At 56.7% G+C, this 23,136-nt stretch overlaps 1 protein-coding gene across 2 annotated transcripts; it reads right to left on the reverse strand.

Annotated features, from left to right (window-relative positions):
- Window positions 1–49: 49 nt before the first annotated feature.
- On the reverse strand, window positions 50–19,953 carry PHKA1 (phosphorylase kinase regulatory subunit alpha 1). Of its 2 annotated transcripts, none has more exons than XM_032228037.1 (31): window positions 19,780–19,953; window positions 17,908–18,066; window positions 16,970–17,017; window positions 16,609–16,777; window positions 16,381–16,463; window positions 15,861–15,941; window positions 15,415–15,513; window positions 15,022–15,168; window positions 14,852–14,905; window positions 14,280–14,402; window positions 14,064–14,159; window positions 12,598–12,705; window positions 12,135–12,213; window positions 11,767–11,901; window positions 11,407–11,516; window positions 9,854–9,998; window positions 9,648–9,726; window positions 8,577–8,656; window positions 6,626–6,802; window positions 6,381–6,469; window positions 5,130–5,269; window positions 4,720–4,876; window positions 4,554–4,633; window positions 3,606–3,684; window positions 3,388–3,517; window positions 3,128–3,229; window positions 2,838–2,953; window positions 2,296–2,466; window positions 1,942–1,995; window positions 1,483–1,683; window positions 50–641 (listed from the first exon to the last, which is right to left on the reverse strand). In XM_032228037.1, the coding sequence occupies exons 1-31, from the start codon at window positions 19,855–19,857 to the stop codon at window positions 468–470; spliced, it is 3,543 nt and encodes a 1,180-aa protein (XP_032083928.1). In that variant the 5' UTR covers window positions 19,858–19,953; the 3' UTR covers window positions 50–467. The 2 variants fall into 2 exon arrangements, with proteins under 2 accessions (XP_032083928.1, XP_032083926.1); XM_032228035.1 differs by having other exon boundaries at window positions 8,481–8,656.
- Between the last annotated feature and the right edge of the window lie 3,183 nt (window positions 19,954–23,136).

The raw sequence follows: 23,136 nt of genomic DNA on the forward strand, positions 1-23,136 counted from the left end.
TTGTGGACTTCAACTCCCAGAATTCTCCAGCCAGCAGAGCTGGCTGGAGAATTCTGAGAGTTGAAGTCCACAAGTCTTAAAAGTTGCCAAGTTTGGAAACCACTGCTGTAGAGAAGGCATCATTCCGTCTGCAATGGAGATGCTCTCCAGGAAAGAGCAAAGCAGCCGTGATTGACAAGAATCTGTCCCTTTCTTCAAGGGAGCTAAGAGGAGCCCCCTCCAAGGGAGAAGACCCCTCCTAAGAAAAGTGTAGGGCTCCTGCTCCAGGTGCAAAGCGAAGGGGGAAGGGGAGGGGGACCCCTTCAGATGGGAAAAGATCTGGGCCAGGACCCCTCCCAGTCCACATCTTGCTTGCTGCAGTTCTTGAAAGCGGGCTGGCTGTGCTGCTGGCTTCCAGGGCGCGGAGCCCAGAGAGAATTGCGCCCCCAATGTGGGCTCTCGGGGCTACTGAGGGATCTGGAAAGTCTTCATTGGGTGGCGCAGCCGCTGCTTGGGAGGAACTCGTGCACGCAGGTGACCACGGCGCGGGAGAGGTACGTCATGCTGCCAAAGCGGCCGCTGGGAGCGCTGTCGTAGAGCAGCCTGCAAATGCCAGTGGCCGAGTCCTTCTCCAGCATCTGGTCGTCGGCTCCCAGGATTTTCTGGTTGCAACGTAAGAGAAGGTTATTGGCCAGAGTCGGGGGGCTAAGCAAGGACACCCCACCCCCACCCCACTCCGGGCAGGGGACAAAAAGCAGCGTGTGTCTGCCAGAGACACACAAACACCCCCCCCCACTCTCTCTGGCTGTGTTTATGTCCCCGTCTGCTCCCGCCGCAGGGGAGGGCAGTGATGGCAACCCTTTTTCCCCTGGGGTGCCAAAAGCATGCACACAAGCACCATCGCACGTGTGAGCGTGCCCACCTCCATAATTTAATGCGCCGGGCCCCCTGTGCATGCACACATCACACACACACAAACCCCACTGCCCTACACGTGCGCACACGGCTTTCTTGGAACCTGGGGAGGGCGAAAACGGCCTACCCCGCCCCCCTGGAAGGGGGAAACGGTTCGTTTTCCGACTTCCAGTGGGCACAGTAGGTCTGTTTTTCAACCTCCCCAGGCTCCAGACGTTTTCTAGGAGCCTGGGAGGGGGGGGAGGGCAAGAAACGGTCCAACACACAAACCCGAAGTTCGGGAATGGATTTCCGGCTTGTGTATTGGGCCGTTTTTTGCCCTCCGGAGACTTCAGGGAAGCCTCCTGAGGGTGAAAAACAGCCGAAAATGAAGGGCCAAAATCAGCTGACAGGGCAACGCCTCACGTGCCACCTGTAGCACACATGCCACAAGTTCGGCGTCACGGGCCCAAGGACTCTGTCCAGCTGCCCAAGCGGGGGGGGGTCAGCTTTCCCTGCTGGATTGTGAGCAGCCCAGCTCCAGAGCCTTTCCTCCCTCAACAGCCCGGCCGCGCAGCCTGGGAAGGCCCAGCAACAAGAGACTCCAACCTGCTCCTGGTAGAACAAATCGTTGGCGACATGCACGATCCTGTCCACCGCTACCAGGCCCCCCAGGCTGGGACCCTCCACATCCGTCAACAGCGTCAGGACCAGGATGGCTTCTACGAAGAGCTGCCGGTACTCAGGCTGAGGGACTCGGTTCAGCACGGACTCCACGTGGACTGCAAACTTGATTTCTCCGGGAGTCATCTAGGGCCAAAGGGAGTCTTCTTTTGAGCCGAGCTGCCCCTCCAATGGGGCTCTTTGTAAGGAGGGACGGAGGGCTCCCGATCGCCACGAGGCAGCCGATCAAAGGCAAGAAGAAGGAAAGGAGTCTTCCTCAGAAGCCAGAAGGGCTTCTCTGGGATTGGGCTAGGAGGAGCAGTGGAGGGAGCCCCTGCAGGCACAATGTTTGGGGAGCAGGAAATCCACCCCCTTTTAAGGATAAAGGGACAGTACAGCCATTACCTCTCTGGTTGTGGAAGAAGGGAGAACAAAGCCTTCGACGGAGAGCCCGTGGCACTGCAGGGGAAGAGGAGAAAGGCAGCAGTCACACTCCGGAGGACCAGGCTGCTGTTCTCACAGCTCCCACAGCTTCTCAGGGGAGCCAGGAGGCCCAGCCTGCAGCCCCAATTATGCCAGCTCCTGCTCATCCTCCGGGGCAGCTGAGAGCGAGCCTGGAGCTGCCCACATGAGCTGCCCAGCCTGCCTGCACCGTCCTAGAGCTCCTTTTATCCACGGCCTCCTTCCTTTGCAGCTTCCACTCAGGTGGCCCAACGGCTGGACAGCCAAGATGGGGAGGGGAGATGCCACTCCATTCACCTTCTGCAGGATCCTCCAGACCTTCTGATAGAATCCCACCGGGACTCTGTTGAGGGCCCCGTCCAGCCGCCGCCGCCGCAGCCACTGCCCTTGGCGACCATCCTTGGTGGAGGAATCCATGGGGGCCTCAGCGGGATATCTTCTGCCTGGAGTCAGGGAGGATCCGGACAACTGTGGAGGAAAAAGCCGGAGGGTTGACTGTGCCCGCAGAAGCGGCCGGTGGCCGAGCAACTCAGGGGGAGAGGACTCGCCTGGGCACGACCCCCTCCGGCTTCCAAAGAATGCAGGGCCCCAGCCCGGAAAGAAAGACCCGTGGCAGCCCCTTGACGAGAGCAGTGGCAGCCACAGCCAGAACACTAGGAGAACATGGCATGAGAGCCACGGCTGGTTCTTCCATCTAAAGCCAAGCACTGAGAAATCTGCAACTTCTCCAGAAATCCCCCTTTGCCAGTCCCGGTGGGGCACACGCTTACCCTCCTGCCTCTGAAAATCTCCCCCCACCCTCCTGCCAGGGCAAGGAAGGCCAGGCAGGAGCAGCCCACCTGTTTGATCTCACTCTTGAGCTTGACGATGCCAGTGCGTTCCGACTTCGTTGCTCCCACAGCCCCGAACTCCCGGATGGAAACGGATGGGGTCAGGGTGGAATCCGTAGACCGCACTGCCGGAACATCAAAGACTCAGAATTCCAGCCGGGGTTCCTGGAACTCCTTCAAGCAGGTGAGCTCAGGTAGCTGGGCTACAAGCCCCCAGGATTCCCGAGCTGGTTGGGCTGGCTCTCTTGCCGTGCACAGAGGACCCCCTCCCCAGGCCCCGCCTGAGGCAAGCAGCTCACCGCTTCTCTCCACACCGAATTCTTTGCCACTGAGGATGTGGTGGAGGAGGTTCTTCATATGGGAAGGGCTGAGGCTCATGAGACTTTCGGAGGCTTCTTCGCCTGAAGCCGAAGGAAGAGGAAAGGAAGAGCTCATCAACCACCTGTCTCCCCCCCCCCCCCTGAAAAGCCCCTGACTTGAACCCACACGCTTCCTCCGAGGCCACGAGTGGTTTCAGGCACAAAAGGAAGCCTCCAATCGGCCCAGCGGTCCTACTCACTTGAGCAGCAGAGCGACTGGGCCAGCTCCATCGCCATCACTTGAATGATCAGCCCAATGCGCAGGCGGAACATCTCCGCAAAGAGGGCCGGCTGCGTCCGGATGTACATGGCGAGGTAGACCATGATCTCCTGCAGAGAGAGGGAGGGGCAGTCCTAAGCAGACCCGGCCACGGCGGGGTAGGGGGGGCTCCCCGCAGAAACTCCGGCCGTTGCTTACCTGTGTCAGGATGAAGAGGTTCATGTTCTTCTCGCAGGCCTCGTCCATCAGCTGGGTCAGCTCCTCGTAGGGCAGGGGGCTGTGGAGGCAGCAGGAGCGGGGATTGTGAGGAGCCCACAGAGGATCCAAGGCCAACCTCCAGGCTGCCAAAAGCAAGACTCCCGCAGCCCGAGCAGGGACCGCTCCCATGGGCAGTGGAGCGAAACACCCGGCCCGCCTCTCCTTCCTGTCCTCTCCTGAATGGCTTGGAAGGAGACCTTGTGCCAGCTATATTCCTTTTGGATCTTTGGCCTGCCACACTTTCTATTATTCTGCTACGCCTTTTCTATTACGGGAAAATGGGAGGGGAGGATTGTACAGAGTTGGATGCTATGTAGCCATAACAAAATTTGTTCTAGAAAACCAAGGTCATCCTTTGTCTCTGCACTTGACCGGAACTGGACGGGTAGAACTGCCAGCATGGTAGTGGGAGATTGGACCATGGGATGGACTTGTGGGTGTGGGGGACAAGATCTTGAGCTTTCAACTGGGTGGGGAAAATCGGGAAGCTTTCAGATTCGGGTTTTCCCAGATGTGCCAACCTGGGAAACTCTCTTAATAAATTGGAACTTTGAGGAATCCTTTGCCTTTCATTCTGATTTCCCTTTTGGATGCTATTTGGAGCCTTGACACCTTGAACACGAGCAGGGCCTGGGGGTCCCTTTGGGGTCAGGAGGCTGCCAGAGCCACTTTGGGAAAGCTTAGCATGGGGGGGAGGCTGACCTACACAAGACTCTGGGAGGGAGAAGCCCACCGCCAACTGCCTCCGACTTCAACCGTTGCATTACATAAGTATAGAATTGTAACAACCGCTATAATGATATACTTCCTTCCTTCCTTTCTCTGTCTGCTTAAGCAATAAAGACGGTAACAATTTAGCCAGAGCCGACAATCAGGCCGGGGACTCACGCAGAGATGGTCTTCTCTCGAGGCTCTGGGGGCAGCCCCACGGTCAGGTGCTTCTGGTGGGACAGGAGGTCTGTGCAGGCCTAGAGAGAGGAGTTGCTCCAGTGGGCAGAAGAAGGGAGAAGGGGGGGCGGAAGGGGCCCAGTCACCCCAGGCTAAGGTCCAGTACCTCGTCCAGGGCCTCCACCTTCTTCTTCAGGATGCCAGAGATGTAGCGGATCAGGGCCCATTGGCGAGTCGCCCCAGCTTTGCCGTAGAGCTCTGCCAGGAGGCCCTTGACGGTGGCCCCACTGGTGCCATGGATCTCCGTGTCCCAGTCGGGACCCCTGAAAGCAGAACTGGAGCTGGTCAGGGAAAGGGGGCATCCAGGGCAGCAGCGGGCACCCAGCTGGCCAGAGCATGGAGAGCAGCACAACGGAACTGGCTGGCTTAACCCTCCCTTCTCCGCAAATCATTACAGGCGCCCCAGGCCGATCCCTTCTGGGGGAGACCCCACAGGGGCAGAGTTTTCCCAGGGTGAGTCTCCCTCCCTGGGGCTGCAGGGTGAAAAGAAGGGAGAGGGCTGCGCCTTGCTCCTACTTGAGGGTGTGGAGGAGATGGAGGCAGCTGGCCTGCTCCTGCAGCGTCTGGCATTCACGGAGCTGGTTCACCAAGGTTCGGCAGTCCACCTTCCCGTTTGCACCCTTGGGGAGGCTCCTCTTGCCAGGGACGACGGGCAGCTGGTGGAGGAAAGACAACAGGGGGGGGCTTGGGAAAAGATGCCTCTTGGGTCAGCCAGCTCATCCCTGGAGTTTACAAGAAAAGCTGCCCCCAAACCAGGAAACCAGGACTGAGAGATGTGGCTGGGGCCCTTGATGCGCCTGGGAGTAGGGGAAGGTACAAACGCCCCCCCGGTCTTCCCCCGACTTGCTAGCAAGCAGCAGGTGGAGGGGGGGGCTCCTGCTACTCTGGGCCACGAAAGCAGCCCAAGGACGAAAAATTTTGGTTATAATGTGGAATTCGCTAAATGGGAAAAACTTTGGATACTTAATCAGAAACTAACAATGGCCACGGCGTATGAAGAAAATCTCTATAAGATGTTCTACAGATGGCATCTCCCCCCAGCACGGCTCTCCCAAAATGTTTAAAAATTTGGCCCCAAATTTTTGGAAGTGCAAAACGACACCAGGCACCTTTTATCATATGTGGTTGGACATGCAGTGAGGCAAAAAAGATATACTGGAAAATGATCCAGTCATAGGGAGCCGAGGTGGCGCAGTGGTTAGGGTGGAGTACTGCAGGCCACTTCAGCTGACTATCTGCAGTTCAGCGGTTCTAATCTCACCGGCTCAAGGTTGACTCAGCCTTCCATCCTTCCGAGGTGGGTGAAATGAGGACCCAGACTGTGGGCGCAATATGCTGACTGTAAACCGCTTAGAGAGGGCTGAAAGCCCTATGAAGCGGTATATAAGTCTAACTGCTATTGCTATTGCTATAGTTGGAAGAAATGGTGGGAGATCAAATTTTGTTCAAACCAGAAATTTTTCTCCTAGGCATAATACCGGAGGTGTATAAGAAAGATGTGTTTTATCTAATTATACATGTTACTAACTGCAGCGTGTTTAACTTATGCGCACAAAGAAAGGGAGGGAAGGAAGGAAGGAAGGAAGGGAAGAAAGAAAGAGTTAGTTAGTTAGTTAGTTAGTTAGTTAGTTAGTTTATTAGACTTGTATGCCGCCCTATTCCCGAGGGGACTCAGGGCGGCTAACAAACTAAAGGGGATAGGGGTAATACAAAAAAGAAAGAAAGAAGCCCAAGGAGAAGAGAGGGAACAACCTTCGGGAGCCTCACCTGGGCCTCCTGGTGTGGGGCAGAACCCAGCAAGTGAGCAGAGGGCTTATCATCCGGCAAAAGTTTGGAAGGGATGTACAGGCTGACATCTGCAAGAGAGACAGAAGCAATGCCCTCCCCTTCAGGGCGTGGCTCTTTGCTGGGCAGAGGGATTGGCCAGCAGGGCTCAGGAGGAGGGCCTTTGGGGCGAGGGACCCTCCCCCAGTGCGTGCTATGCATGGCTATTATCAGAGGTGAATGCTCACTCTCCACTTGCAGCTCCTTCGCCTTCGACATCAGGGAGAGGAGGTCCTGAGTGTTGTGGACGGCGGCACGGAAGCGGTTCAGCCCCCCCTTTTGCGCTGGGGGTGGGAGGCTGGCGTGGGGGGCAGAGCGATGGAGAAGTTGGTCGAGGTACTGGGCAACGTCATCGCAGAAGTCAGCTGCAAGGAGAGGAAAGCCTCAGAGAGGTCCAGAGGAGCAGAACGGCCTGCCCAGAGGCCCTTGGCCAAAGCAGCTCCGGGACAGCCCAAGAAAGGCCAACAAGCAGATGAGCCCCTATTGTGAGGCCTGCAAGGTGGCATCAGCCTGACAAATCCTTGACAAAGCAGGGGAGGAACACCCCCTCAAAGATGGCACAAGACCCACAATAGGGACCTCAGGCCAGCAAACAATCGCAAAGCCATTTTCCACAAGGAAAAACATCTTGCCACACCCCTCCGTGTTGCCAGAGCCCCCCCCCCAAAGAAGTCCGTCTCTCTCCCGCAACCCGTAGGCTGAGAGTGCCAGAGCAATGCTCATGCGTTTCTCCGAGGCTGCCCGGGTGATTCACCGCCCGCGCTGGGCCCTACTCGACACTAACACCCACCCCACCACCTCCCACATGCGGCAGCCAAGAAGTTGAAGCATTTCCCCCCGCCCCCTTGCAGACATGCAGCAATGCAGCATCCATGCCAGTATTCAGAGGTGGTACGGAGGGGGTGACCGCAGGCTGGTTACAGACATTGTTATGATGGTGGTGATGAGTCAGAAGAATCCAGAGGGAAAGCGGAGGGGGAGGAAGGTGTCTGTGGCAGCAGGAGAAGCCAGCGGAGGGATCTGTCAATGTCGGGGGAAGCTCCAGAGGGGAGATGGACGGCAGGTGGTGAGCGTGCCCAGTGCCTGCTTTCCCACCTGGCTTAGGGGCAGCAAAGTCCTGGCAGAGGCCCTTTGATGGCTTCATAGGGAAAGCTGTTTGGAGGTGCGGTTGGTCAGGTGGGAAAAAAAAACTTTCCGGGATGACCAGCAAGTTTTTCATCCTAGACCTGCCTAGCGGCAACATGCTACCTTATCTCGGGGGTGTCCAAATGGGAACTTTTAAGACTTGTGGACTTCAAGTCCCAGAATTCCCCAGCCAGCATAGCTCAATAACTTTAAGACTTGTGGACTTTAACTCCCAGAATTCCTTAGCCAGCATAGCTCAATAACTTTAAGACTTGTGGACTTCAACTCCCAGAATTCCCCAGCCAGCATAGCTTGGGAAAGACTTGTGGACTTCAACTCCCAGAATTCCCCAGCCAGCATAGCTCAATAACTTTAAGACTTGTGGACATCAACTCCCAGAATTCCCCAGCCAGCATAGCTTGGGAACTAAGAATTCTGGGAGTTGAAGTCCACAAGTCTTAAAGTTCCCAAGTTTGGACACCTCTGGATTAGCTGGTTGTGGCCTCTTCTATCCCAGCCCAGGGAGGTCCCGGTTTTACAAGGACCGCGGCCTCCATTGCCTTTGGCTCCCCCAGCTGAGCAGAGGAAGCCCCCCACCACTCCAGTGCTCTCTTCTCAGGGTTCAGCATTGCTGGGGTTCCTCGGGGTGTGTATTTCGGGGGGGGGCATCTTAAGATTTGTTGTGAAACCCCCCTCCCCTTCTCAGAGCCTTCTGGCCTCCCCATACAGGCCAGGAGACAGGGCCCCTACCCAGAAGGGACATTAGCAGGCCGGGTTGGATGTTAATTACCGGGGCTGACAACCGTAGAGTTACGCTCCAGCTAGGAGGCTGTGGTGTTACTGTCTAGATTAAGAGGTCCGGCATTCCTGACCACCGCACACCCGGGTGCAGGAAGCAGGGCGGTCCCGTCTCCTTACCATCTTCTGCCAACTGAAAGCCATGCCTCCAGTCCTCAGGGTCTAAATCCTGGAAGCTCTCAAGGCTGAGCCCATAGTCATCGGCATAAACCTTACCCTCCAGACCGGCATCCATGAAGCTGAGGTGGGTGCGGCACGAAGTGGTGAGAAAGTCAGACAACCTACCAGTCTGGACCCTACAGGGACCAAAGAAGAGGGGTGAAGGACGGGTGGGAAAGCGCCAGAGGGCGCAACCTGAGGCTACCTGAGAGAGACCGCCTCCTGCCATTTACCTCCCAACGACCAATAAGATCACACAGATTGGGCCTCCTCCGGGTGCCGTCGGCCGGGCAATGTCGGTTGGCGGCTCCCCGGGGGAGGGCCTTCTCTGTAGCTGCTCCGGCCCATGGAACGATCTTCCCGTAGAGATCCGGACCCTTACCACTCTTCCGGCCTTCCGTAAAGCTGCTAAGACCTGGCTGTTCCGGCAGGCCTGGGGCTGTTGATTAGTATCCAGCCCCACTCTTAACAGTATGCATGGTGTGAAATTTTAACCATTGTATTCTTATTTTAAATTTTTTATATATGTTTTTGTCTTGCCTGTAAGCCGCCCAGAGTCCCAAGGGAGTGGGCGGCATACAAATGTCAATAAATTCAAATTCAATTCAAACGTCCCCTCCCCGCACCCCGAAGGAGCGTCCTCGGGCTCATTCTCACAAAACTCCCCACGGAAGGAGAGAAGGAGAGAAGAAAGGAGGGAAGGAAGGAGGGAATGTAGGACAGAAGGAAAGGGGGAAGGAAGGAGGAAAGGAAGGAGAGAAGGAGAAAAGAAAGGAGGGAGGGAAGGAAGGAGGGAAGGAAGGAGGGAAGGAGAGAAGGAGGGAAGGGGAAGGAGGGACGGAAGGAAGGAGGGAGGGAGGGAGGGAAGAAGAAGTAGGACCGTTGTAAGATAAGATGGATCTATGGGATGGTAAGAAAGCAATCTTCAAGTATATTGCCAACTGTAGGGAAAAATTGTTATAAATACATATTATTAATAACAATTATGAGATCATATAATTGTGAATGTATATATGAAATTGATTAAATAAATAAATAAATAAAAAAAACTCCCCACGGGCACTTCTGTACCACCCGGAGTATGGAGGGGCAGAGCCACCCCAGGCAGGAAAAGGCACCCGAGCTTACCTTGCCCCTCCAAAATACCCGTCCTGCAACTTCCTCAGCGTAGCCAAGATGGCTGGGTGGAGATGGGCCCCCGTTTCGTCTTCTCAAAGGAGAAAAAAACAGCCGGGGGTTGGCGCCTCTTCAGAGGGAGGCCAGGCAAACTGGGCACCAGCCAGCCTTGCCACCCCCGCCCCCTTCTTCGAAAGCCCACCCTACAAGCAACTCACCGAGCATGGTCTGCGAGATGGGGAAGGTGATGGTGGGCCGTCCCGTCATGCCCCAGCGGCTGCACAGGTAGGAAAGATCCGTCCGCAGCATCTCCACGATCATCTGGTTGTCCAGAGCCAGGTAGAATTGCTGCTGGTCGATAAACTGCAGGGACAAGGCAGGACCAGGGGTGGGTTCCTGCCAGTTCTAACCTCTTCTATAGAAGAGGTTCCACAAATCTACAGTGCCCTTTAGAACCGGTTCCTGCTCCCTCCGCCCGCCCGGCCACACATCATCAAGATGAAGAGCGAGAGGAGGAATTCTGGGAGTTGAAGTCCACAAGTCTTAAAGCTGTCAAGTTTGAACACCCCTGGTTTTTTTTTTCTAAAGGGTTAGGGGTGCAAGGGTCTTGTAATTTGACAGCTTTAAGAACTGCGTGCTCCAAATGCCAGAGTTTCTGAGCCAACATGACTGGAGGAGGAATTCTGGGAGTTGAGGTCCACAAGTCTTAAAGCTGTCAAGTTTGAACACCCCTGGGTGTTTTTTCTAAAGGGTTAGGGATGCAAGGGTCTTGTAACTTGACAGTTTTAAGACTTGCACACTTCAATGCCAGAGTTCCTGAGCCAACATTTTGATTGCTAAGCAAGAGCGTTGTTAAGTGAGTTTCACCACATTTTACAAGTTGGCCACGCCCACCCGGTCACATGGCTGGCAAACCACTCCCACAAAGCAGGCCACACCTACAGAAGAGGTTCTAAAAAATTTTGAAACCCCCCACTGGGCAGAACGGATGCAGTGAGAGGGGAACAGAGGTAATGGGAGCAGTGCGGGGGGAGAAGGCCCTTCCCCTCAATCACGGGGGTTCAGTAAGGCGTAGGAGGACTGTTGGGGCTTAAAGGGAGAGGCTTGGGGGAGTGGGGTCTGTGTGCCAGGCTGTGCTCTGGCTGTGCTCCAGGAAAAAGGGGAGGAATTGCCAAGTTCTTTTTTTAAAAAATTTGTTTGGTTACAAAACCTTTGCACATCCTCACCATAGTCTTCACTTACAATTTATATAGAATCTCGTATTATCAATCTGATATATATGTATGCAGTTATTCTCATTGTTAAACATTTATTTGACTATAACTATTATTACTTCATTTTATGTGAGATATATTCTAAATTTTAAATAAATTTATATTATGGCATTTCATTACATCGTCCTAAATCCATCCAGTAGTAATACATCTTTATAAATTCTCTAGCATATTTCACTTCCAATTTTTTTTTTAATCTAACCATTGATAAATCCCAGGCTTTATAAAATTGTTTATCTTGGGTTACAAAACTTTTCTGCATCCCCTCCATAGTCCTCACTTACAAATTATATAAAATCTCATATTATCAATCTAGTATATATGTGTATGTTATTATCACTGTGGAACTGCCAGGTTCTTGAGCCTTGAGACCCTCCCCACCTGAAATTACAAGGACCCCCCCCCCCGAAACACCGACAAGGTTCTCCAATGTACTGGACGCCAGTTCCCCCCCCCCCTGGCTGTCGTCCCCCCCCCCGCCCTCTCCTCTCACCCACCTCAGGAGTGAAAGCAAAGATGTTGTCCCGAATATCGTAGAACTTGGAGGTGGCAAGAACCCCCATGTGCCGGAGGGGGCGCCCACTGAGGCCCATGCGCTTGTTACGGCCTGCCAAGAGATGGAGCAGCTGGCTCAGCTGCAGAAGCAGCCCTGCCCCCCCCCCCACCGCCTTCATCCTGAAGGGCCACTTGACCTGCGGCTGACCAAGAGGCAGAAGAGAGGAAGGGGGCTACTGGGGCAAGGTGCCAGCTGGTGGTCAAGCATGGAGGGTCCCAAAACCCCTCCCACTACCCCCAACCACCAGCAGCAAAACTCTGGAGAGAGGGGAGGGGTCTCTCCAAGCGTCCTTTGGGCTTACCCAGGCGGGCGTAGATGTAGCTGAGGATCCTGGCTGGCTGAATTCGCATGGGGTGGACTTCGGCCACTGTCTCCACCAGAATGCCCTCCTCGCGTAGGATGGCCTGGATGGCCTCGGTCTCTGCCAGGAGGCAGACTAGCCAGGAGAAAGGAGGGCGGGGTCAGGGCAGACCTACAGGGCTCGGAGGGGCAGTTAGCACTTGGCTGGCTGCCCCAGGCTGGGCAAAGGGAGCTGGCCAACACAAGCATTCTCCAGAACCACCACCACCCCCAGGGCCCCTCCAGGGTGCCAGCCTTCCACCTCCGCCTCTACTGGGTGGGAAACTCCTCTGCAGACCCACCCGGGGCGTCCCCACCGCTCCCTCTCACCCTGCACCACCACCACTGGCTTGGGAATGGTCGAGAACCTGCGGTTCAGAGGGTCAATTTCTCCTGGAGCCAGGAATCCCTGCAAGGAGAGGCATGGGTTACGGCACTCCCCCACCCCAGGGCCCTGCCGGCTCTCTTTGGGAAGGTCTCCCCCAAAAACCAGAGGGAAAAGTCTGCTTCTGCCATTGGGGGAGACAGGTATACTGCTCACGAGGGTGGAGGTTTCATCGCACTAATGAATTACTGTTGCATGGAGAAAGACTCGCCGGGAGGCAGGCAAAGGTCTCTGATACCTGCCGTTGATCTTAGGAAGCCCAGAGACCTAACAAGCCCCCCACGGCTGATCTTCCGCCAGCTGGCATCCAGGGAAGCTACAAGCAGGCTGGGGAGGGGTGTGGAGATGCCCCTGCCCCCCACAGAGAGCTTTAGGCGACTCCCAGGCAAGGCCGAGGCTGGAGCTCACCTCTGCCATGAGGCAGCCCAGGATGTAGAGGGACTGGGCCCACATCAGTGGCAGCTTGCCTACGGGTAGGCGGTCCACGGTGTGGGGATGGCGGCATTCCTCCTCAACCTACCAGGACAGACCAAGACAGACGGGAGATTGGAGAGAGCAGAAAAAGGCCGGGAGCTGCAGATGAGGGATGCTTGGCTGGCCCAATCTACATCCTTGGGAAAAATAAGAGCCAGAGCAGTGGTAGGTTCCGGGTGGTACGGCCCAGTACGAGTGTATCGGTAGTAGCCGGTAACAGCGGTCACCGTACTGGTACGGTGACTGGTTTGGCCCACCCTCCCGCCCGAGTTCCATACCAGTTTTTGAAGCAACAGGCCAATTGCGCACCCGCGCACAGAATGCGGCCCCTGCGCGACCTCCGACAAGCAGCTGGGTGTCGGAGGGGAAATTTAGTGCACAAACGCACGCAGCACGCAGGCCCAACCAAGACACCCGGACCCGTGCACAGCATACTGGTTGCAACGGAAATCCGGAACCCACCGAACCATGACATGCACAGGGAAAAAGCCATGAACGGGACCCCCAAAACAGTTGAGATGCTTTCAATGAAGGGACGGCTCCAAACACGTGAAGACAGTTTGTCTGTTCATTTGCGTCCAGGAAAAAAAAAAACCTGGGATCGGAAGATGCAAACCGATCCACTAAACCAGGGCTCCCCAATTCGGGGTCTGTGGACCAATACGGGGCTGCAACATGCCAGAAACCGGGCCGCGCGAACAAGCCAAGCCCCATCTGCGGGATGCCGGCAGCATGTGAAATCACGCGCCCTCCGGTCCGCGGGAAAAACCTCCCTCCACGGAACCGGTCCCTGGGGCCTCTTGGGGCCCATTGTACTAAGCCAGTGAGGGCTAACCTTTTTGCCATCGCGTGCCAAAAGCGGGGGGAGCGTAGGAGGGTTGTGCGCGGGTGTGCCCACACCCATAATTCTTTGCGTGCGACAAACACCCCACCCCCCCGCCCGTGCACATGCACGCGTGACTCTTGCCTTCCCCCTGCTTTTGGCACACTGTGGACCCGTTTTTCACCCTCCTCAGGCTCCAGAGGCTTTCAGGAAGCCTCCTGAAGGCGAAAAAAAACAGTCCAACAGGCAAAGCGGAAGTTCGGGAATGGACTTGCGGGTTGCCTGTAGGGCCGTTTTTCGTCTTCAGGAGACTTCCCTGAAGCCTCCGGAGGGTGAAAAATGGCCGAAAATGAAGGCAAAAATCAGCTGGCCAGCACGTCCATGCATACTGGAGCTAACAGGGCAATGCTCCGTGTGCCACTTGCGGCATGCATGCCATAGGTTCACCCTCACGATACTAAGCACTAGTCCTGCCCGGGCCCTTGGGATGCTTGACAGTCTGGCCTCTGTAGGATTCGCCAGAGGCAGGCAGGCATCTCTTCTCGGGGGGCAGAGGGGAGCCTCCTCTTTTGCTGACCTTCTCCAGGGGAACGCAGTAGAGCTCCGGGACCAGCCGCAGCCCATCCTTCCCCTTGATCAGGACCCCTTCGAGAGCTTCGCGGTACTCCTGGACCTGAAGAGAGACGTGGGAAGAGCCCGGCGTTCACGAAGGCCCAGGTGGATGCGGGTCCCCCTCTCCAAGACAGCCCCCTTCCCCCCTGGATGCTCCAGCGCAGCACTCTACCCGGCTCACCTGCTCCACGTTGCCGCTGAATAGGCCGTCGATGATCAGGTAGGTCCAGAAGAGTGGCCACTCGCATTCGATGTTCTCAAAGAGCTTCAACTCCGCAGGCTCGTAGTAGAGGCGGCTGGGGTCCTGCAAAGGATGGCATTGGGGGGAGGGAGGCATCACTGGGGGAGCCTGGAAGCATCCCGCTTCCTTCCTCAAAGGCCACTGGGCAGAACCGCACAAAGGAGGTTGGCAAAGGAGCCTCCGCACCAGAAGCTGCCCAGGGCACGACCCACTTTCCAAATATTCACCCGTCTTGTTGCTTTTTCACAAACACAACAGACCACATTTCTCCTAGCAACAAAATGTCGCCAACTGCTCAACAAAGCACAGGTCGGCTTCTTCCGCCCACCCTGCTCAGTCCTGGCGCGCAACGGCTTCGCTTCTGTCACAGGCAGCTTCCAAAAATGCAAAGGCTCACCTGGCTGCGTGTGGGGCCCGACCCATGCCAAGCAGCGTGCTGCAGCGGACTGCCCAGGGACAGGCGGCTCAAGGCAGGGCAACTTGGGGCCTGGGACCGGCACGTTGGAGCTTACCTCCTTGGGAGTTCTGTAGCCGTCGCGAAGGAACCGGCAACAACCGTAACGGCCCTGAGAACCAGAGGGGACCTGCGTCAGGCTCTTGGAGAGCCCACGGACAGCAGCTTGATTGGCAGCCAGGCCACCCCCATCGCCGCAGCCCGGCAGCCAAGGGCAGAAGAGCTTGCCTGCAGCTTGGCAATGATCTCCTCCTTGGTCTTCTCCACCACATCCCTGTCCTCCACAGCAAACGCCGGGTAAGAAATGACCGAGAGGAGGCTGGCGTCAATCTCCTTGGAGGTGGAGGCCCTCGGCAGCATGGAGTGCAGGATCGACTGCCGAGACAGAACCAGAAGACGTTGGGCGAGGCAGGCCGGCAGGTTGCAGCCCTTCACGCAACTGACAGCGTCCAGATAGTCTGGGCGGCGGCACAGGACAGGTACCAGGTGTTGACGGGGGGCCTGGCAGGCAGATCCAAGGGCCCGCCCTGAAGTGGGAACCTCTGCCAATCTCAGCTGCCTGTGCCCTCTCCCGCTCAATCCAAGGCCTCTGGGGAGGGGGGGGTCCAGCCTGCCCCTCACCTGGCAATACTGCACCTCATCCGGCAAGACGTGGATCACTGACTGTGGGCTCCCCTCGGTGCCAAAGAGGTCAAATTCATCCAAGGCCTCCAGAGCTGCCTGAGAAGCATTGGAGACAATCTACAGCTAGCAAGCTGGGCACAGTCCCTCCTGAATCCTGACCCTGAGGCCTCTGGCACAGCAGAAGGTTTAGGAAGGGGACGGCAGATGAGCTGCTAAAGGAATCTCGCCCCCCCCCTGCCCCCACCCCCAGCAGAAGCAGCAGGACTCAGGGGGGCCAAATGCTTCTGCCCTGGGACACCTGCAGCTCCCTAACATTGGGAATAGCTTTGGGGAGAGCGAGATTTCAGAGAGTGCGTCCTACACCTACTGGACCACGAAAAGCCTATGGGGCACCCTGCCTGCTGCTCCACAGTGGGATTGAGCCCCTCCAGCAGCCCCCTCACCTTTGCCATGCCCACCGAGCTGGCATTCAGCTCCGTAATTCCTTGGTTTGTCTTGTCGCCACGTTCCCATATCCCAAAGTCCTGTCGAAACAACACGGCCGTGTGGATAATGCCCGAAGACACAGAAGGCTTATCGCTCTCGGCAGGGAGGTCCGGAGCATTCAGCTGCCCAGCCAGGCACCAAAGGAAAACAGCTCTGTGGAGGCCCCACTGGTCTGCCCAATGTGGGTGCCTAGCCAGGCTGCCAAATTGTACCACCACCACCCCCGGCTTGGATTCCACCCCCACTCCCCAAGGAAACAAACGTCCCTGGGAAAGCAGCCATGCTTTTTCAACCAGGGAGCAGTTTTCCTCCTGCTTCTTCTGCTGGATCCCAACTGGCCGAGGCCCTTTCACTTCGGTTGCCCCAAAGTTCTTGCCGATGAAAGCCGTCCCCCACTAAACCTGCCCTCTGGAAGTAGCGCTCCCCACGGCTTCCTCCCCCTCGGGTTCCCAGAGCAGCAAGCCGCGCCCCGCTCACCGCAGTCTTGTATGCGGTCTCGATGTAGAAGACAAGATTTTGGACGAAGCTGACTTCATCCAGGTTGTGGATGATGTGAAGGCCTGGAAGAGAGAAGATGCCAGGCGCAGCTGGGGCCCTTCTCTCCCTGCTGTGCTCTGCCGCGAGGCCAGAGGAGAGCCGGGGTTGCCCCCAGCCCTCATGCAGAGCCCGTCCCTGCCCTGAAGAAGAGGTCACGGAAGGACTTACCAGAGGCCGTCATCTGGGCCAGCATCAGCAGGTAGATGGAAGTGGCGTCCAGCTGCAAGTGGCCCCACTGGTCGTCTCCCACCACGGTGGCACAGGTGCTGGTATTGTACTTGGCGTGCAGGCAGTCCTTGGGGCTCTGGCTGTATTTGAAGTCCTCCACTTTGTCCACCTGGACAAGGAACAGGTGGCCAAGAGGAGTTGGCTACCCTGGCACTTGGCCTGAGCGAGCGGCCTGGCAAGCCACTGGTTGGTCTGCAGAAGGCCAGGAACGAGCCGGGCAGAAACTCAGGGACCCACCTTTGCCCTGGGGCCAGGAGTAGCACAGCCCTTGCCAGCCCTCCTGCCCGTCAAGGCCCCCTACCTGCCGCATCATGCACTGCAGGAGGCCCCTCATCAGCTTCACGACGCTCTGCAAGAGGAGGAAAGGGCAGAGCAGCGGGTCGGACAGTGGCCAAAGAGGCGAGGTGACCTTTCCGATGCAGCCTGGCTCTTGCCGCCCGGATGTCTGAAGCCCCATTTCCTGTGCTTGTATAAGGCACAGGGCAAATGATCACCCTCCCCCCTGCCACTTGTCTGCCATCATAAATAGAACCCCCCTCCCCTGAAAGAGCTGAAGGATACTTGGACTGGCACTCGGGTTCCCTGGGCTTGATTCCAGCCAGCTGGTCAGAGACACCCCAGGCGCTTGGCCTCCAGGGTGGGTGAGGAAGAGGGAGAGCAGCCGCCCCTAAGGCCAGGCCCAGGTGAGGACCGGCCTCAGAGGACAGCCCTGGCCCCCAGATCCCGTGTTACCAGCCTGACCTTTACAGGCAGGGGATAAGGTTACTGGTGTCACTTCAGGACACCCGTGGGGCCAGGAGAGAGGCCTGCTTGTCCCAGGATCCCCCCTTTCTAGCAGCTCAGGCAAGGCCCGTCGGCTCTTCTGCAGGAGAGACCCTTCCCCTCCTGCACGGCTCCTCCTGGGGGAAGGGCAGGGCAGGGCTGCAGCTTTTGCCCCCAGGAAAGAGAGCCTCTGTCCCCCAAACCTCACCAGTTGAAAGCTGCTCTAATGGGGGACTGTGTGAGACGCACCTCGCCTACTCAGCCCCCAGGGGGGGGCGAAACGTGTCAAGGGCGCTGAGAAAGCAAAATCCCACCAGCCTCCCCCCTCTCCCGCCCGGCTCTTTCCACCCTATCCGCAGGAGGGGTTGGTCCGCAGCTGTTCTAGGCTGGCCGGTGAGAGAGGATGAGGGCTTTGCAATGGGCGGGCGGCCAGCCACACACACACACACACACACCCCTCTCCACTGCTGGCAATACCTGCTCCAATTCGTAGGATTTGGCCTTGTCCTCATCGCGGTCCGCATTCTTCCGGTAGGCCAATCCCAGCCCCCACACGGCCAAGATGCTGTAAACATTATCTCGGACCCAGGCGTCTGGATGGTCACAGCTGGCCGGAAGCAACCCTGTAACGGGATTCTGGGGCCAAAAGCAGAAGGGGGAGAAGGGCAGGCGGCTTAAAAAGGAGGACCAGAGATGGGCACCCGTGGTGGCAATTACTGCTAGGGATGCCTGGGTCCTTTTGACCCATAGCACACTTGGGGAGCAAGGCAGATCAGCGATGCCCGGAAGGTGCCCTCGATTTTGATCCTGTAGACCAGTGTTTCTCAACCTTAGCAACTTGAAGATGTCTGGACTTCAACTCCCAGAATTCCCCAGCCAGCATTCGCTGGCTGGGGAATTCTGGGAGTTGAAGTCCGGACATCTTCAAGTGGCCAAGGTTGAGAAACACTGCTGTAGACCAAGGGCCCCCCCGCGACTCTCCTTCAGAGGCTGCTGACCGAGCAAATTTGCTCAAGACCACCCCAGAAGCTGCTCGGGGCCAGCATCTCGAGAGCCACCAGCAAATGGGGAGGGGGCGCAGCTTCTGGGCCCGCTAGAGCTGGCTCAAAGTAACCCCACCACCCTCTCAAATGCTTTCACCCTTCCCACGCGTTCTGCCAACGGGCCCAGCATGCAAATGACTCCTTCATCGGACTTCTCAAACCCTTGCAAGGCTGGCGTCGCCGGCCCACTGACCAGCGGGGGTTGCTGAAAACACTCAGCCAGGATCCTTGATGGCTTCTTTCCAATGGTGAAATTAAAAAAAAAAAATTACTACCGGTTCTGTGCGCATGGCTTGGTGGGCAGGGCAGGGAAAGGATACTGCAAAATTCCCATTCCCACCCCACTCTGGGGCCAGCCAGAGGTGGCATTTGCCGGTTCTCAGAACTACTCAAATTTTACACTACCGGTTCTCCCGAAGCTGCTGAATTTCACCCCTGCTTCCTAACCTCCGCCCAGTGGGCTCTGCCACCGGCTGTCCCAGCGCCTGAAGGTACAGCTCTCCTGGCTGCCTCCTGCCCCATGGCATCCCTTCTGGGCTTGCTCTGCCAGCCTCCCTTCCCTTGCAGTTTGGGGAGCAGGGGAGCCTGGCATTGCTTCAGTCCTGCCCATTCATGAGGGGAGAAGGGTCTCTGGCCCCTCTTTCTCCCTTGGGAAAGGAGCTCCCCTCCCCACCAGTGGATAACCTTCCCCCAGACCCTCTAACAGATTTCTGTGGAGCCATAATCCCCTGGCATGTAACATCCGCCACCTGTGGCACAAGGAAAGTTAGAAGAAACGCCCTTCCCGGGAGACTCTACCGCAAGGGCTGCTCTGAGAGGAGGGGGGGGCAACTGATGAGAAAGTGCGTGCGGTGTGCCCCCTCCCCGCCTGTCCGGGAAGCCCACGAGGAAGGGGGGGGGGACGGTAAAGTCTGTAGAGGCAGGTGCTTTCATCATTCCCTTCACCTTCCGGGAGCCCCGGGCGCGTCTTAAGCAAGCGGCGGGGCGTTAGAGCAAGCGGCGTCCATGGGGTCCCTTTGCAAGACGCCTTGGGAGTGGGGGGGCGGACGGAGTAAAGGGCAGCTCCGGAGCCGCTCCATGGTACAGCGAGGGGGGTGTCCCAGACCCCGGAGCCCCCTCTGTGCCCAAAGCCTCCCAGTCCGAGGAGCGGAGGGCAACTTCGGGCAGCGCTTTGGGGGCTGGGAACCGGAGGCTGCGCGGCGCCCGGACCCCCCGACGGCTGAGACTGGGTGGAGGTGGGGGAGGAGGCTGCCCGCCCGGAGGGTCCCCGGCGAGGGTGGCCCGCTCGCTGCCCCCGAGGGCTCACCTGGTGCCCGAGGACGGTCTGCTGCACCAAGCGGGCGTAGCCGTCGAGCCGCACCCCGGAGTTGCTCCTGCTCCGCATGGCTGCGCTCCTTCAGTCGCCGCGGTTGCCTCTCCGGAGCCCGCAGCTCCGCCGTTTGTCCGGCCCGGCTCGCCCCGCCCCGCCCTCTTTACTGGCACCTGCTGGAGGGGAGGGGCCGCCAGCTGGAAGTCCCCGCCCTGCCGGAGAAAGGGGGAACTACGTCTGCCGGGCGGTCCTGGAAGCCACGTAGCCAGGAGGCTTCGCCTTCCTGCTGGCCTTGAGGGCGGAGGAAGAGGCCCTTCCCCCCAGCCAAAGAGGGGGAACGAGGAGCCCCCGATGTAGCGAAGACCTGTTTTCCAGCGGCTTAGGGAGGGGGCGGCCTGTGGCGGTCCCCGAAGACTAGCGTTCTGCCAGGACCGGCCGCTTCCAGCGCTTTTTCGGAAGTTTACTTCTTGCGGGCCGGCGGGGAGGAGGCGCGCGCCCTCTGCTGCCCAGAGCGGGAGCGGCACTTTTCCTCGAGAAGGAGATTGAGAATCTTCTAGGCGGGGTGGGGGGTGGGGGGTGGGGGGGCCAAGCTTGGGAACTTTAAGACTTGTGGACTTCAACTCCCAGAATTCCCCTGGGCTGGGGAATTTTGGGAGTTGAAGTCCACAAATCTTAAAGTTCCCAAGTTACGCTGGCTGGGGAATTCTGGGAGTTGAAGTCCACAAGTCTTAAAGTTCCCAAACTATGCTGGCTGGGGAATTCTGGGAGTTGAAGTTCACAAGTCTTAAAGTTCCCAAGCTATGCTGGCTGGGGAATTCTGGGAGTTGAAGTCCACAAGTCTTAAAGTTCCCATGTTTGGACACCCCTGTTCTAAGGCTCTCAGCTGGGGACAATCTTGACCTCTCCCACAGTTGGGGCACTTACAGGGCAAGGCGCCGAAGGGCGGGCGAGGCCAGAGAGGGAAGAACAGGAGGGTCCAGGTTACCTCTAGGCGAGGAGTCGAGCAGGACTGAGAGGGTGCCAGTGAGGCCATTGGTAATACTGGTTCCCATGTCAAGAGTTCTGGGAGAGATGAACTGCAGGGCTATATTTTTGGCTGGGCCTATTTTCAAAACCCTGCCCTTGGGCAATGAACTCTGGTGGTGGTGGTGTTAAGTCACAAAATCATGTCCGACCCATTGTGACCCCCATGGACAATGTTCCTCCAGGCCTTCCCATCCTCTACTATCCTCTGGAGTCCATTGAAGCTCACGCCGACTGCTTCGGTGACTCCATCCAGCCACCTCCTTCTCTGTCGCCCCCTTCTCTTGCCCTCCATCGTTCCCAGAGACTCTTCTCCAGGGAGTCCATCTTCTCATTAAGTGGCCAAAGTATGTGAGTTTCATCATTGGTGTAGCAGTGGTAAAAATCAGGCTCCATTGATCCGACAAAGGATAATTGGGGTGTGAAGCAGGAGGAAGAGTTCATCTTACGGACCACCAATAGCAATAGCAGTTAGACTTATATACTGCTTCATAGGGCTTTCAGCCCTCTCTAAGCGGTTTACAGAGTCAGCATATCGCCCCCAACAGTCTGGGTGCTCATTTTACCCACCTTGGAAGGATGGAAGGCTGAGTCAATCCTGAGCCGGTGAGATTTGAACCGCTGAACTGCAGATAACAGTCAGCTGAAGTGGCCTGCAGTACTGCACTCTAACCACTGCGCCACCTCGGCTCTAAGCCCTCCAAGCCCTCGTACTCCTCCGGTGTGATAGCTACCTGTTGTTTTCCTAACAAAACACCCTTCCCAGTCACTGAGACTTCCCCTCTCTTACTTAGCATCTCCCCAGGGCCCAATCCTCCTTCTGGCCCTTCCTGAGCCTGCTCATAGCTAGCAGGCTTTTCCTGTGAGTCATGCTCAGAATTGATAGGCCTTGCAATTAGGTCCAACTAAGCCACAGTGAAACAATGATGGTTTGGAAACAGTGCAGCCCATCACTGCCTTGGCTCTGCTTTTGCTTTAGTGGGTGGGGGTGGAGAAGGTGTTGTTGTATGTATGTTCACAGTCTATTGTTCTACTTTTTCACGTGTGATTTGACTAAAACAGGTATCCTCATCTCTTACCTGAAAAGCCTTGCAATGATTTCTTCCCTTGTTTTTAGCCCATCTCTGCAACATTGCTCCGAAATTTATTTCTGACGTTATTAGGGTTTTGTCCAATTTCTGCCATCTGCAAATTTGATAAGGCAACATGTTCCTCAAATGTTCTTGCTGATAGTCTGCACTTTAGTACGGGAACATTTCAGCCTTCCATCTTCCTTCCACCATAAATCATTATGTGCTTAAGAGTGAATGGCTCACATTCTGCAACCAGCTGGCAGCCGGGCTTTGGGGCCTCCGGGAAGCCAACCAACTCCTCTCCTTGGGGGTTGGCATGATGCCCATTCCAGCTGGGACTGCAAAGTAGGGACTGCCATTATTGGGGAGTTGGAATTGCTCCTCCCCCACCACCAATTGCACCCAGTTGCCAGTTGGAAAGATGCTGGGCAGGATGTGTTGTTACCCTTTTGCACCGATTCCTGCGTTGCCCCAGATCATCCTTGTTGGGAAGAGAGGGACAGCAACTGGTGGCAAGAGTTTAGGATGCCCGGGTGGCCGCAGAGAAGTAGCTATGAGCCACGAGTTGGGGAAGGGCTGATTCTGTGCTGCAGAGGCAACAATCGCCTGGTGTGGGAGCTGAATTGGGGGTCAGATGGGCTACTCTGGGCTCCTCCCCCTTCCCTTGTCCAGCACCAGTGGTGGGTTTCAAAAATTGTTTGAACCTACTCTGTGGGTGTGGCCTCCTTTGTGGGAGTGGCTTGCCACCCATGTGACCGGATGGGAGTGGCCTGCCGCCAATGTGACCGGATATGAAGAGGCCGACGACACTTGTCAGAACCACCTTAAATTATCTCACACTCGGCACTGGCCTGCATAAGAATAGGATGTAAACTTGTTTTTTAAAAGGCATCTTTGGTTTGCGTTAAAACAACTTCAACACACGCAATGTTCTGATTGCACCACAAATGCAGTAGTCATCCTTACCTTTCACAGAGGCACTGAGTTTTATAAATAGGAGCATGATAGTGTAGAATAATCATATCCAAGGACCAGTGGTGGGTTTCAAAAACTTTTGGAACCTCTTCTGTAGGTGTGGCCTGCTTTCCGGGTCCACTGGTGGAACCTCTTCTAACCGGTTCGGTAGATTTGACGAACCGGTTCTACCGAATAGGTGCGAACTGGTAGGAACCCACCTCTATCCAGCACCCAATTTTCCCTTCTTCCCCCAAATCAGAGGCCTCACTTCGTCTTTAGCAAAACAGAAACTACATTTATT

The sequence above is a fragment of the Thamnophis elegans genome, chromosome 12 (assembly GCF_009769535.1).
Source record: "Thamnophis elegans isolate rThaEle1 chromosome 12, rThaEle1.pri, whole genome shotgun sequence".
In the NCBI taxonomy this organism is placed as follows: domain Eukaryota; kingdom Metazoa; phylum Chordata; class Lepidosauria; order Squamata; family Colubridae; genus Thamnophis; species Thamnophis elegans.

Coding starts and splice junctions, on each gene's coding strand:
- PHKA1 (XM_032228035.1), bottom strand. CDS start 19,857: ATGCGGAGCAGGAGCAACTCCGGGGTGCGGCTCGACGGCTACGCCCGC. Junction 12,706..14,063: donor ACTGCGTTCCCCTGGAGAAG/GTCAGCAAAAGA, acceptor CTGTCCTGGTAG/GTTGAGGAGGAATGCCGCCA. Junction 9,999..11,406: donor TCTTTGCTTTCACTCCTGAG/GTGGGTGAGAGG, acceptor TTGTCCCTGCAG/TTTATCGACCAGCAGCAATT.